This window comes from Mobula birostris, chromosome 27 (assembly GCF_030028105.1).
Source record: "Mobula birostris isolate sMobBir1 chromosome 27, sMobBir1.hap1, whole genome shotgun sequence".
NCBI classification, from domain to species: Eukaryota; Metazoa; Chordata; class Chondrichthyes; order Myliobatiformes; family Myliobatidae; genus Mobula; species Mobula birostris.
Genome location: NC_092396.1, coordinates 43,235,492 through 43,250,694, shown reverse-complemented (window position 1 = coordinate 43,250,694; position 15,203 = coordinate 43,235,492). Strand labels below are relative to the sequence as shown.

Here is a 15,203-nt window from a genome sequence, read left to right as displayed (position 1 = left end):
GGGTAGCTTTCTGTTTAGATATTGCAATTCTGTTCACGTTCACTTTCATTCTTGACTGCAACTCATTTGTGTCTTCGGCTGTTTCCGTTATTACAGTGATTTCAACTGCCCTTTTAAATGTGATTTGTGCTTCAGTTAGTAGCCATTTTTGAATGCTTTCTTGTAAGATTCCACAAACTAAATGATCTCTCAGTGCATCATTAAGCCTATCACTGAACTGACAATGCTATGACAATTTCTTCAATTGAGCCACGTAAGCTGAAATGGACTTTCCTTCCTTTTGATTCTGCTAATGAAACTAAAGCGTTCTGCAACCAACAGTGGTTTCGGGTTTAAATGTTCATGCATTACGTTTATGATATCAGCAAAGCATATTTCGGCTGGTTTGGTTTGATCTGCTAAACTTCTAAGCAAACCTATTGCACTCAGCATACTTGCACTTGTTTTTGATCGGCAATTTCATTTGCTTCAAACTACTGCTAAATTCGTTCAATATACTAGACACTTAGACACTAGAATACTACAGCACAGTACAGGCCCTTTGGCCCTTGATGTTGTGCCGACCCATATGTTCCTTATAAAAAGTACTAAACTCACACTACCTCGAAACCCTCTATTTTTCTTTCATCCATGTGTCTGTCCAAGAGGCTCTTAAATACCCCTAATGTTTTAGCCTCCACCACCATCCCTGGCAAGTCATTCCAGGCACCTACAACCCTCTGTGTTTATATATAATAATAAAAAAAAAAGTACCCCCGATGTCTCCTCTAAACTTCCCTCCCTTAACTTTGTACATATGTCCTCTGGTGTTTGCTATTCGTGCCCCGGGAAATAGGTGCTGGCTATCCACCCTATCTATGCCTCTTATAATCTTGTAGACCTCTATCAAGTCCCCTCTCATCGTTCTACGTTCCAAAGAGAAAAGTCCCAGCTCTGCTAACCTTGCCTCATAAGACTTGTTTTCCAATCCAGGCAACATCCTGGTAAGTCTCCTCTGCACCCTCTCCATAACTTCCACATCCTTCCTATAATGAGGTGACCAGAACTGAGCAGAATACTCTAAGTGTGGTCTCACCAGAAATTCGTAGAGTTGCAACATGACCTCTCTACTCTTGAATTCAATCCGCCTATTAATGAAGCCTAGCATCCCATAGACCTTCTTAACTATCCTATCAACCTGTGCAGCGACCTTGAGGGATGTATGGATTTGAACCCCAAGGTCCCTCTGTCCATCCACACTTAGGTAGCCGACCAGTAACCCTGTACTCAGCCTTCTGGTTTGTCTTTCCAAAATGCATCACCTCACACTTATCCAGATTGAATTCCATATGCCACTTTTTTTTATACTTTATACTTTATTGTCGCCAAACAATTGATACTAGAACGTACAATCATCACAGCGATATTTGATTCTGTGCTTCCCACTCCCTGGATTACAAATATTAAATATTAAAAAATATTTAAAATAGTAAAAATTAGTAAATATTAAAAATTTAAGTTATAAATCATAAATAGAAAATAGAAAAATGGAAGGTAAGGTAGTGCAAAAAAACCAAGAGGCAGGTCCGGATATTTGGAGGGTACGACCCAGATCCGGGTCAGGATCCTCACTTTTCTGCCCAACTCTGCATCCTGTCCATATCCTCTTGTAACCTTCGACAACCTACAGCTCCATCCACAACTCCTCCAATCCTCGTGTCATCTGCAAACTTACCCATCCTTTGGCCTCTTCATCCAGGTCATTTATAAAAATCACAAAGAGCAGGGGCCCCAGGACAGATCACTGCGGTGCTCAACTAGTCACCGACCTCCAGGCAGAATACTTTCCTTCCACTACTACCCTCTGCTTTCTTTCTGTAAGCCAATTTTTTATCCAAACAGCCAAGGTTCCACTGATCCCATGCCTCATGACTTTCTGGATGAGTCTCTTGTGAGGGACCTTGTCAAATGCCTTACTAAAATCCATGTAGACCACATCTACCCCCCCACCCTCATCAATTTCTTTTGTTACCTCTTCAAAAAACTCAATTAGGCTCGTGAGGCAAGACCTTCCCTTCACAAAGCCATGTTGACTATCCTTGAGTAGATTGTACTTCTCCAAATGCTTGTAGATCCTATCCTTAAGAATCCTTTCCAATAGTTTGCAGACCACCGACTCACTGGTCTATAGTTCCCAGGATTCCCTCTATTACCTTTTTTAAACAAGGGAACTATATTTGCCATTCTCCAATCCTCCGGCACCACCCCTGCAGCCAAAGAGGATTCAAAGATCATAGCTACTGCTCCAGCAATCTCTTCTCTCACTTCTCACAGCAACCTGGGGTATATCATGTCTGGCCCTGGGGACTTATCAATCTTGATGTTTTTAAGAAGATCCAACACTACCTCTTCCTTAATCTTCACATTGTCCAGCACACAGCCTGTTCTATTTCGACCTCACCCTGATCAAGGTCCTTTTCACTTGTGAATACTGAAGCAAAGTATTCGTTTAGGACCTCCCCAACCTTCTCCGCCTCCAGGCACATGTTGCCTTCTTTATCCTTTAATGGCCCCACCTTCATTCTTGTCATCCTTCTGTTCTTCGCATATGCACAGAACGCCTTAGGGTTCTCCTTAATCCTACATGCCAAGGCCTTCTCATGCCCCCTTCGAGCTCTCCTAAATCCTTTCTTAAGCTCCTTCCTGGCTACCCTATATTTCTCATGAGCCCCTCCTGCTTCCTGCTTCTTATTTCTAACATATACTTCCTTCTTCCTCTTGACAAGTTGCCTCACGTGTTTCGTCAACCACGGTTCCCTTTTCCTACCATTTTTCCCTTGTCTCAGTGGAACAAACCTGTCCTGAACCCAGCACAAGTGGACCCTGAACAACTTCCACACTACTTCTGTGCTTTCACCCTTGAACATCTGTTTCCAATTTACTCTCGCTAGTTCCTGCCTCATCCCTTCATAGTTAGCTCTTCCCCAGTTAAACACTTTCCTATTTTTTTCTGTTTTTATCCTTTTCCATAGCTATGCTGAAGCTAAGGGAGTTGTGGTCATTCTCACCAAAATGCTCCCCCACCAAGAGGTCTGCCACCTGACCAAGTTCATTACCCAGAACTAGATCCAGTATGGCCTCTCCTCTCATCTGCCAGTCGATATACTGTGTCAGGAATCCTTCTTGAACCCACCTGACAAATTCAGCCCCATCTATCCCCCTTGCAGTCAGGAGGTGCCGGTCAATATGAGGGAAATTGATGTCACCCATAACTACAACCCTGTATTTCATGCGCCATTCTAAAATCTGCCTGCTTGTCTGTTCCTCTGTGTCCCGAGGGCTATTTGGGGGTCGATAGACTACTTGCAGCACAGTGATTGATCCCTTCCTATTTCGGACTTCCGCCCACACAGACTCAGTGGACACTCCCTCTGCAGTGTCCTCCCTTTCTATAACCATGATACTATCCCTGACCAGTGATGCTACTCCCCCTATTCCTTTTAAAGCACCTAAACCCCGGTATCTGCATCAGCCAATTCTGCCCTTCTTCCAGCCAAGTTTCAGTAACGGCCACAACATCATAGTTCCATGTATTGATCCATGCTCTAAGTTCATCCCCTTTATTCCTAATACTCCTAGCATTGAAATAGACACATTTCAACCCCTCTAACTGGCTACATTTATGTTTTGTCCCCTGCCTGTCCTTCCTCACCAACTCAGAACACATAGCATCATGCCCTTGTCCTTCTACCCTAATCTCTGCACTCCCATTCTGATTCCCACCGCCCTGCCAAACTAGTTTAAACCCTCCCCAACAGCTCTAGCAAACCTGTCCGCCAGGATATTGGTCCCTTTCCGGTTCAGGTGCGGCCTGTCCTTTTTGTACAGGTCAGACCTTCTCGAGATGAGATCCATCATCCAGTTATCTATTGTGCAATCAAACGAGTCTGTCTTTTTAAAAAAAATTATTATTATTATCACCCGGTAATCGTCTGGGCTTGTTTTAAAACTTCCTCGTTGCCACTGTTATGTTTTGTAATTCCAGAAGCTCATTGAAAGAAAAACACAGGAGCCAGGATATTTGTGTACTGTAATATTTTTCTTCCCTTTTTTTAAGTAACGCACTTACATATGACATGGCAGCATAATGATGTATGTCATTATACTTCTTATAACCCATTATGAATTTTGTTAACAAAGCATGCTTAATCAAACAATATATTTACAATATTACTCACATATTACTGAAATATTAAATACATGTCAGTATTGATTTTGAGAGAGGTACTTGAACAGAGCCAGTGTAGGTAACCCCAATAACTGAAAGGTCAAATCTACAATGGGGGTTTTTGATCAAATATTATATGGTGATTACTTATTGGGGTGTGTTACTATTGTACGTTTGAAATGCTAATACAATAATGGTGCGAGATTTCAACGTTTATTTAGATTGGGTGAATCAATAGTTTTTGAAGGTATGTTTTGATAAGCTATCAAAAGATTAGGCCTGTTTGTGCTATTAGATTTTAATAATTAGGATGAAAGTAATCTTGTTCCAGAGATCCTTTTAAGGAAGATATGGAGCCTTATGGAGGCCTTAGAATTGAGAGTAATATATTTAAGCCTGAAACCCCAGTCTGACTTTAAAACCAGTTAGGGTTATGGTTAGGGTTAGGGTTTTATGGTTGGATCTGTTTGATTAAAGTAGATTGGAAACTTGGATTAAGGGCATGCTGGTGGATCATCAGTGATGATCTTGAAAATAAATATTGAATTATTCGTAGAATATCTGCTATGCATTGAGAAATAAAATCTCCATTGGAAACAGGTTTAGCCAAGGCTAAATGGGGATTAAGGGTAGTACTTAACTAAAAGAGGGACTTTTCCTAAAGAATACAAAACATCAGTTTAGAAGTGTAAGCAGGAAATAAATGTAACAGCTTGTCAGATCCTCTTAAAATTATGCAAAAAAAGAGCTACAAAGCTGATCACAAGTCCTATAAATGGATGAGGTAGAAGAAATTATAGCAATAAGAAATAGCTGAAGAGTTTATTTACTGGAATACAGTAAGGAATCGGCCCTTTCAGTCCTTTGAACCATGCTGCCCAGCAACCTCGATTTAACCCTACCCTACTCAGGGGACAATTTACAATGACCAACTGGCAGGTCTTTGGATTGTGGGAGGAAACCAGAGGAAATGCACACGATTACTGGGAGAACGCACAAACTCCTTACAGACAGCAATAGAATTGAATCTGGGTTGCTGATACTGAAAGATGTCATGCTACCGTGCTGGCCCCAAGTAAGCATTGTGTGTTCATTGGATTCAAAATTGGCTTGACCACTGTAGAAGACTGTCGGGGTGGAGGAAAGTTATTGTGACTGGAGATCTGTGACCAGGGTTGTTTCTGAGGATCAGTGCTGAGACCTCTGATGTTGGCGAAAATGTAGGTTAGCTGATTCATAACATAAAAGCTGATAGAATTGTGAACGGTGCAGAAGATTGTCTAAGGATGCTGCGACTTGTACACCTTGGAAATTTGGGCAGAGAAATTGTAGATGGAGTTTAATTTGGGCAAGTGTGGAGTGTTGCACTTTAGGAGGTCAAATGTATCGGAAAGTACAGTACTGTGCAAAAGTCTTAGGCATAGCTCTATAGCTAGGGTGCCAAAGACTTCTAGCATAGTATTGTAATGTTATGTTTTGCACTGTACTACTGCAAACAAAAATTTCATTTCAAGTCATGAGTTATGATAAACCTGATTCTGATATAGTTCTCTATTGTGGACTGAGAGTGGGAAGGGGGCATGGAGAGGAGAATCACAGTCGGCAAAAAGGGGAAAGGAGAGGGGAGGGAGCAGGAAGCATCAGAAAGCCCTTCTGTAATGATTAATAAACCATTGTTTGCCTGCTGTATGATGTGGAAAGTCGCATATTGCCATACGTGTTGGAAGAGTTTATTAGTGTAGTTGGAAAATTAGTTAAAGAATGTAAACGAGTAAGAATAGGTCATTTTAAACGCAAACAACAGGAATTCTGCAGATGCTGGAAATTCAAGCAACACACATCAAAGTTGCTGGTGAACGCAGCAGGCCAGGCAGCATCTTTAGGAAGAGGTGCAGTCGACGTTTCAGGCCGAGACCCTTCGTCAGGACATGGTCAGCATAACAGACCACTAGTTCTGATGCTTAATTCCTTTGCAATTCCATTCTAAGCAATTTCTTTGGAATGTAATTGATTTTGTTCATTACTAAAATCTGTTCCAGTGGAGTTCTGGGCATCTTCTCTAAATTCTTCACTTTACCTTCCTCACAGTTACACAGATTTTTGAAAGAACTTCATGAGACCTATTCATAAAGAACTTCTATTAATATTGTATCTTTCAGATCCAGGATGTTTATAAATAGATCATAGCCAGTGAAATATCTTTGAAGTACAGTCAAATTGCCTTTTGGTGGCATTAGTAATTCTTGGACAAATGATTTCAGAAATTAATCATTATTTATCTCTAATAATATTGTCTGTTCCTTCATGATATTATAGCTGGGTTGGTAATGAATGTAAGCTCCCATTATCTATTAAATGCTCCCAATAGCATGCAACTCAAATGGCCTCTGATTACCAAGTCCAGCTCCTGGCCTTCACGTGTGGCCAGCAGAACCATTTATACTGACAGGAGAAGTGACAAAGGTGGGTTACTGGTACAGGTTGACCTTCACTGATCCGACTACCTGTAATCCGGTTCCTTTAATAATCAGGCACTGAATATGCATAATATCCTTCTGTAATTCGGCATTTTCACTAATCCAGCACTCCTCAGGTCCCAATGGTGCCGGATTAGTGAAGGTCGACCCATAGCTTAAAACCAGTAGCTTTGGGCAGATAGGACTCATCAGCAATGGTTGTCAGCGCATCTTGGAGAAGGAAAACTCTGATCTCAAACCTTCACTGCCATGATGCAGACTCATGGGGACATCTTTGAAAGTAAACCCTGAGGAAAAATCACTAAGGCAGTACTGCTTTGGAGTTCAGTACTGACTGGCGACTCCTGTGATGCTGCTCGTGCAAAACCATTGGCCTGTGCCATTCGTTTGGAATCATCAGCACGTGGAAAGGGGGAGCCTGCTCTCCATGTCAAACTGTCGTGCATATCAGATAGACAGTTGGGTTGCAACATCCAAGGCCGACCCTAACCAACAGAGGGCCTACGTGCTGCCTGTTCACTGCTTTTGTTCATGCACAATAGAGTGATTAGCTCAATACAGGGAAGTAAATGAAGGGATGGTTGAACTTGGCAGGACCCTAGTGGGTTACTGAAGGCAAATGTATTCCATTGACAATCTGAGGGAGAGCAGGTGTAAGAAAATACTAAATAACCCGTGGGAATAATACTGTTAATCTGTATTCCCTATGATGATAGTGATTGGGAACTTTTTACCATCCTACTTTAACAATCAATGAAAAATTAACAGTGTGATGTATTATTGGCTGGCTCAGTGGCTGCAACTTCTCTTCTTCAACAAAACATTTATAACTTATCTCAGCTTTCCTTATTATACTCAAATGCCAGTCTGACAAGTTTGCCAGTTTTTAAAAATAGTTCCACATTTTGATGCAGAATTTTAACTCCTGATGACCATTACAATAATTAGTAGGCTATCAAACCTTGAAGAGCTGCTTTCAGGCATTTCCAAATCCAGTTACGTTCTGTACACTGATGCTTTGCCTCATAGACAACATGATTGATCCCAACACACACAAAATGCTGGAGAAGCTCAGCAGGCTGGGCAGCATCTATAGGAAATAGTGTACAGTCAAAGTTTTGGGCCGACATTTTGGAGTCCTGCCAAAGGATCTCGGCCCAAAACGTCAACTGTGCTTTTTTTCCATAGGTGCTGCATGGCCTGCTGAGTTCCTCCAGTATTTTGAGTGTGTTGCTTGGATTTCCAGCATCTGCAGATTCTCTCTTGTTTAGATTGTCCCTAGCCTGTTTTATCTTATATATTAAATATGTCAAGCTTTGTATTTCACATTTCATCATCTTCTGCAGGAATGCAATATCATAAGCGCTCTGATCACTTCGATGAGAAGCCTTTCTCTTGTAATGACTGTGGGGCAAAATTTGCAGCAAATTCCACGCTGAAGAATCACATGAGACTCCACACTGGAGAGAAGCCATTCTTCTGCAAACATTGTGACATGACATTTATGCAGGCTGCAGCTTTGGCCTATCACATGAAGAAAAAACATTCAGAAGGTATGAGATTGATAGAACTTGTCTCTAACACTTTACTGAAGGGTTTCTGTGCTGTTGTTTTTAAGCAGTCCTGAGTGCAAGTCAAGGCACTTCCACAAGGAATTGGAGTAAAATATACGGGATGTTATTCTGGATCAAGACTGAAAATCCTTGCTGGTTTCTGAGTGGTTGATAGGAAAACTGAACAGTGGGAGGGATTAGTGAAAATATTCGGTAGAAGACAAGTCATCCTAAATGTCCCTAAAGATGAAGGGCTCTCATTAACTATTTAGGTTAATGAATAAGAGGATGTATGATATGACAAGACAGATCTTAAAGTTACAACATATATCCCATGATATTAAAAGACCATAAGATATAGGAAGAGATTAGGCCATTTGGCTGATTGAGTCTGCTGCGCCATTTTCCAATTTACATGATCCAATTTTCCTCTCAGCCCCAATCTTTTGCCTTCTCCCTGTATCCCTTCATGCCCTGATCAATCTTGGCCTACACAGCTACCTGTGGCAAAGAATTCCACAGATTCACCACTCTCTGGCTAAAGAAATTCCTCCTCATCTCCATTCTAAAAGGGCGCCTCTCTATTCTGAGGCTGTGTCCTCTGGTCTGGACTCTCCCACCACAGGAAACATCCTCTCTACATCCACTCTATCAAGGCCTTTCACCATCCGATAGGTTTCAATGAGATCACCTTTCATTCTTCTGAATTCTAGTGAATACAGGCCCAGAGCCACTAAACACTCTTTATATGATTAGCCATTCAATCCTGGGATCATTTTCGTGCACCTCCTTTGAACCCTCTCCAGTTTCAGCACATAAACAGCCTAAAACTGCTCACAATACTCCCAAGTAAGGCCTCGCCAGTGCTTTGTAAAGTCTTAACATTACATCCTCGCTTTTATATCCTAGTCCTCTTGAAATGAACGCTAGCATCGCATATGCCTTTCTTACAATAAACACAACCTGTAAGTTAACTTTTAGGGAAACCTGCACAAGGACTCCAAAGTTGTTTTGGCCTCAGCTTTTTGTATTTTCTCTCCACTTAGGAAATAGTCAACCCTTTCATTTCTTATACCAAAGTGCATGGCCATACACTGCCTGACACTGTATACCAGCTACCACTTCTTTTCCCATTCTCTTAATCTAAGTCCTTCTGTAGTCCCTCTACTTCCTCAAAATTACTGTCCCTCCACCTACCTTTGTATTGTCTGCAAACTTTGTAACAAAGTCATCAATTCCATCATCCAAATCATGGACATATAACACAGAAAGATTGGTCCCACCACAGACCCCTGTGGAACACCACTAGTCACTGTCATCCAACCAGAAAAGGCTCCCTTTATTTCCACTCTTTTTCTCCTGCCAATCAGCCATTGCTTTATACATGTTGGAATTCTTCCTGTGATAACGTGGCTCGTCGCTTGTAAGCAGTGTCATGTGTGGCAGCTTGTCAAAGGCCTTCTGAAAATCCAAGTACACAACATCAACTGAACCGAAAAGGGATGGGGACCTTCGGACGAGGACATTCTTCCCTTGACTGGTTCTCTGGATGCCTTCTGTGGAATGAGTGTGCAAATTGAATCAGCAGAAAGGGGTCATTACATTGTAGCATCAGATATGGAATGCATTTCTGATTATGTTGTCATTGTAAATATGGATTTGTTTAAATAGTCTTGAATTTTCCTTTAGCACTTAAAGTGTTATGTTGTGCTGGGCCAGGCAGACCTATGCTCCAAAAGGGTGTCTGTCAGCTTATTTGTGATACTTTGTAAATAAAGTGGCAGGTTCCTATCTACCATTTCTTCTGTCCAATGACCTGATTCACACAACAGCATGGGTCTTGCTGTAAGAAGTCTGCTTTGGAGTCTGGAATGAATGGGGTGGTTTGTCAGGGCTGGGGCGTGGGCCCAAGTGTTCAACCTTGCTGGCACATTGATGGTGGGCATCGATGCAACTGACAATGGCTGCTTTGACAAATCACCCAAATCTTGTGGTTTCTCTCAGCATCTTCTTTGAATGCAATAAAAAGTTGTCCCCAACTTAACACTGAGAAAGCACTAGGCTATCATAATGGCAGGAACAGTCAAATTTGGAGTTCTTTATCGTTATTTAGCACCTAATCTCATGGATTTCTGTGTTTCAATAGGAAAAATGTATGCATGTCAGTACTGTGATGCAGTATTTGCACAGTCAATTGAATTGACCCGCCATGTACGGACACATACTGGGGACAAGCCATATGTCTGCCGGGAATGTGGCAAAGGATTCAGCCAGGCCAATGGGTTGTCAATGCACCTGCGTTCCTTTCACAGTGAGTATCAATGTCGCAGGGAGAAAACATTCCAGACATATTCTGCATTAACTGGTGTTTGAAGACTAATACACGTTGATTCACTTCCTGATTTCTCATCTGCAGCATTAAGCAATATAACAATAAAGCAAAATGACCTTGGATTTCACAAAATCTGAAAGATACTATCAGACAGAAAGAAACTTTACTGAAGGGGTTAATCAAGCAATGTATAATTAGTTGCTAGCAGCAATTGACTAAATTTGTTAAAAAATGAAGGACTATGGATTAGTTGAAAAGTGCTGGGGCTGCAGAATCTGGTGCTGATGGGAAATGTGCAATCTGGATCTTTGGACAGATGCACAAAAGTATGTCTATATATTTTAAAGAGGAAGCAAGGAAAATAATTATTGAGAAGGAATAGTAGAGCTTAGTACTTGGACATGTGAAAAGACTGGAGTGATAAACACTTGGTTTCATAATCTTGGAAGATTGTAAGAGGTTACAAAAGTCAGAAAGGCCAAGAACAAGAATAAAGTTTGAATATAATAACAGGATGGTAAAGTCAGTGTAGTTCTGGAGTGAGAGTCAATGTATGTTAGTGAGCATAAGGTAAAGGTATTCCATCCAGGCCTGACAAGAAACTCAGACACCTCTGCCTTGATTCTGCCTTGTGCAGCTGGATCCTAGACTTCCTGTCAGATTGCCGGTAGGTGGTAAGAGTGGGCTTCCTCACCTCCACCCCTTTTACTCTCACACAGGAGCCTCTCAGGGCTGTGTACTAAGTCCCCTCCTTTACTCCGTATACCCATGACTGTGTTGCCACCCACAGCTGTAATCTGCTCGTTAAATTTGCCGAAGACGCTACATTGATTGGCCTAATCTCAAACAATAACGAAGTTGTCTACAGGGAAGAAGTCATCTCTCTGACACAGTGGTGTCAAGAAAACAACCTCTCCCTCAATGTCACAAGAACAGAGCAGCTGGTTGTGGATTACAGGAAGAATGGAGACAGGCTAACCCCTATTGACATCAATGGATCTGGGGTTGAGAGGGTAAACTGCTTTAAGTTCCTTGGCATCCACGTTACCGAGGACTTCACGTGGTCTGTTCACACTAGCTGTGTGGTGAAAAAGGCACAACAGTACCTCTTTCACCTCAGATGGTTGAGAAAGTTTGGTATGGGCCCCCAAATCCTTAGAACTTCCTATAGGGGCACAATTGAGAGCATCCTGACTGGCTACAACACTGCCTGGTATGGGAACTGTACCTCTCTTCATCGCAGGATTCTGCAGAGAGTGGTGCAGGCAACCCAGCACATCTGTAGTTGTGAACTTCCCATGATTCAGGACATTTACAAGGACAGGTGTGAGAAAAGGGCCCGAGGATAATTGGGGACCCGAGCCACCCCAACCACAATCTATTCCAGCTGCTACCATCCGGGAACCAGTACCACAGCATAAAAGCCAGGACCAACAGGCTCCGGGACAGGTTCTTCCACAAGCCCGTCAGACTGATTAACTTACACTGATTTGAGTGTATTTCTATCTTACATTGACTGTTCTATTTATTATAAATTCTTATAAATTATTATGATTGCACATTTAGATGGAGACGTAACGTAAAGATTTTTACTCGTGTATGTGAAGGATGTAAGAAATAAAGTCAATTCAATTCAATAAAGGTGAATGGGACCTAACTGAGAGTTAAGACACTGAAAACAAAGTCAGGAGTTAAGAGGATGTAAGGTGAGGCTAACCAAGCGAGCATTTGAATAGTAATTTTGAGATAGTAAACACAGGCAAATGGGACTGACTTGGACGGGCACCTTGGGTGATGTGGAGTAGCTGGTCTGGAGAGCCCGTTTCTCTGCTGTATGATGTGGCTGGGGCTTTCAAAAGCAGGAAATGCTTCATTGCACAAGTAGTCAATCTGAAATAGCAAACAGACTGCTCAGGCCCTGAAGCCTCCTCCACCATTTATTGAGACGGTGTGCTTGTAATCTTAATTTTGCATTCCTGTCTCTGTATGGTAAACGTTCACCTCTTATTTATCAAGTAGCTTTCAACTTGGTGTAAAAATATTTAAAGGCACAGCTTCTGCAAATATTTGAGAGATTCAAAAACTCAGTTATTTTAGAGTTTAAAAAAAAACGTCATCACAAACTTAAATGAGTGAACCCTTATTTTTTTCAACAGTAATGCCGGTTCTAAATTCTCTCTATATTTCCACCCTGTCAAGATTTCTCAGGGCAATATATATTTCAATCAAATCAGCTTCTACTCTGAAATATTGCAGATATGACTGAGCTGTTCATCCTTTCTTCACTAAACAATCCAAATACTAGATTTGTAAAGTTTCAGCTATATTAGAATGTTTAATTAATTTTTAATATACTTAAGAGATGTGGCTTCTTCAACTCTTCACTTTGCATTCAATTGCTCTTTTAATAAATAGTAACATTTTTTTAGCTTTCCCAATTACTTACTGCATTCTCATACAACTCACATAAGAGTCTTCCTCGGTAGGACTCCCAGGACTCTCTTCATTTCCCCTTTAAATGTTTGTTTTCTGACTAAATGTACAATTTCACTTTTCCCCGCATTATACTCCATTTGCCAGATCCTTACTTGCTTGCATAACCTATCCATATCTCTTTGTAACCTTCAGCAGGACTTATTTCTTTACCTATCTTTACATTATTAGTAAACTTACCAGTCAGTCTTTTGGTTTGTTCATTCAAGTCATTTTATATAAACTGTAAGGCTCTGACTAGATGTCTCTAGGTTCGGATCCATTGATAACCATGAAGAGATTAGCTGCTGAGAACTGTGGACAGTGGTTTTAGTCTATTTCATTTCAGAATATTTTTGTCCATCTGACAATAAATAAGACTAATCAGAAGTGATAGTGAATTAGAGTTAGTGACATCAGCTCTGCAATCCAGTGATGCCACCAAGTGGGCTGTACATTATCAATCTAAAAGGTGACAGTTGAGCAGCTAATTTTTGACTTTGACTACTTTTCCCATCTGGATTTGGAATTCAGGAAATTAGGGAAAATTCAGTTGTTTTAACAGTCTGGTGTTGACACTTTATTATTCTTTCATCCTAAGAAGCCCCTCTGTAAAATTTATCTGGTGATGAAGTAAATACAGATTTGGTTTCAAATGGTGCCTCAGTAGTCATGGCCAAAAGTAGTCACAAAGATTTGTTCCAATTTTGCTTTTCAAAAAAAAGCTTTACAGAATTCATTTCTGAAGGTCACTGTGATGGAATGGAGACAGCTTATGAGTAAACACATGCTTTTGATGAAGGTGTCTGTGGAAAAGTGTGTGGAAATTGTTTAATGAAGCATGACACTAAAAGGGTAGAGGCACGATGTTTTTTCCCCCAGTCTTCCTTCAGATTTGCACTATTGCTATTGGAAACATCTACATAGGATTGGACAGATGATCTCTTGTTTCAATCATTTTGAGTATTGTATATTTTGCTGATTTTGTGTGAATCCATCAGCAAAGCAAGGCTTTCCTTTTGAAAAAAAGTGTCTTGGAATAAATGTGCTTTGTTATTGTAATTACATGGATATTGTATGCTGACAAGCAGAATCAATAATGTTGAAACAACTTGCATAAGAGGTAAAAACAATATGCTAATAATAATAATGACTGATTAAATGCTCAACTACTAATCTACATAATATCAAATTGAGATGCTATCTCTTCAACTTAGTGTCTTTTAAGCAACTTCTTTAACACAGAGTGTGCAAGTTATTTCTAAAATGAGAAGGTACTACCTTTTTCATGTGGACAATTAACTTCTGCAGCTGAATAATATTTACTTCTCTGTGCAGATATTGAAGACCCATATGACTGTCAAAAGTGCCGGATGAGTTTTCCATCTCTAGAAGACCACAAGAACCACATCCAGAAAATCCATCCTCCTGAGTACAATCCCTGCGATGTTTGTGGCAAGAATTTCAGTGCACCATCACTTCTGGAAAGACACATGGTCACACATGTTGGTGGAAAGCCATATAACTGTGAAATTTGTGACAAGGCTTATCAGGTAAGAGTGTTGGATGCAAATTCTCAAAACCAGACATTGAGCTGTTATCCAAACTAATGTACTTGTTTATTGTTTTACAACGGTGGCTTTGAAGTTACTATAGATAATAAATATTTAAAATGAATTGAATTATGATTGACAATATAAAATTGCTTTGTTCCACATTTTTCTTACTTAGTCCAAATTGCTTTCATCAGTTTCCCTCAGATTAAGATATTAAAATAGCTGCCAGTAAGACCATAAGACAAAGGAGCAGAAGTCGGCCATTCAGCCCATCGAGTCTGCTCTGCCATTTTACCATGAGCTCATCCATTCTCCCGTTTAGTCCCACTCCCCCGCCTTCTCACCATAACCTTTGATGCCCTGGCTACTCAGATACCTATCAATCTCTGCCTTAAATACACCCAATGACTTGACCTCCACTGCTGCCCGTGGCAACAAATTCCACAGATTCACCACCCTCTGACTAAAAAAATTTCTTCACACCTCTGTTCTGAATGGGGGCCCTTCAATCCTTAAGTCATGCCCTCTCATTCTGGACTCCCCCACCATGGGAAACAACTTTGCCACATCCACTGTGTCCATGCCTTTCAACATTCAAAATGTTTC

At 40.9% G+C, this 15,203-nt stretch overlaps 1 protein-coding gene across 6 annotated transcripts in view; it reads left to right on the top strand.

The window, feature by feature from the left end:
* The window catches only part of zbtb40 (zinc finger and BTB domain containing 40), a 132,365-nt gene that overhangs the window by 67,467 nt on the left and 49,695 nt on the right, over nt 1-15,203 (top strand). For all 6 annotated transcript variants that reach the window (XR_011883393.1, XR_011883392.1, XM_072245433.1 and 3 more), the window contains exons 12-14: nt 8,031-8,237; nt 10,384-10,548; nt 14,380-14,594. Coding sequence is in view for 4 of the 6 variants with exons in the window: in XM_072245433.1 (XP_072101534.1) it covers nt 8,031-8,237; nt 10,384-10,548; nt 14,380-14,594 (587 nt within the window). In the remaining 2 variants the exon portion in view is untranslated. The remainder of the gene's footprint in view (nt 1-8,030; nt 8,238-10,383; nt 10,549-14,379; nt 14,595-15,203) is intronic.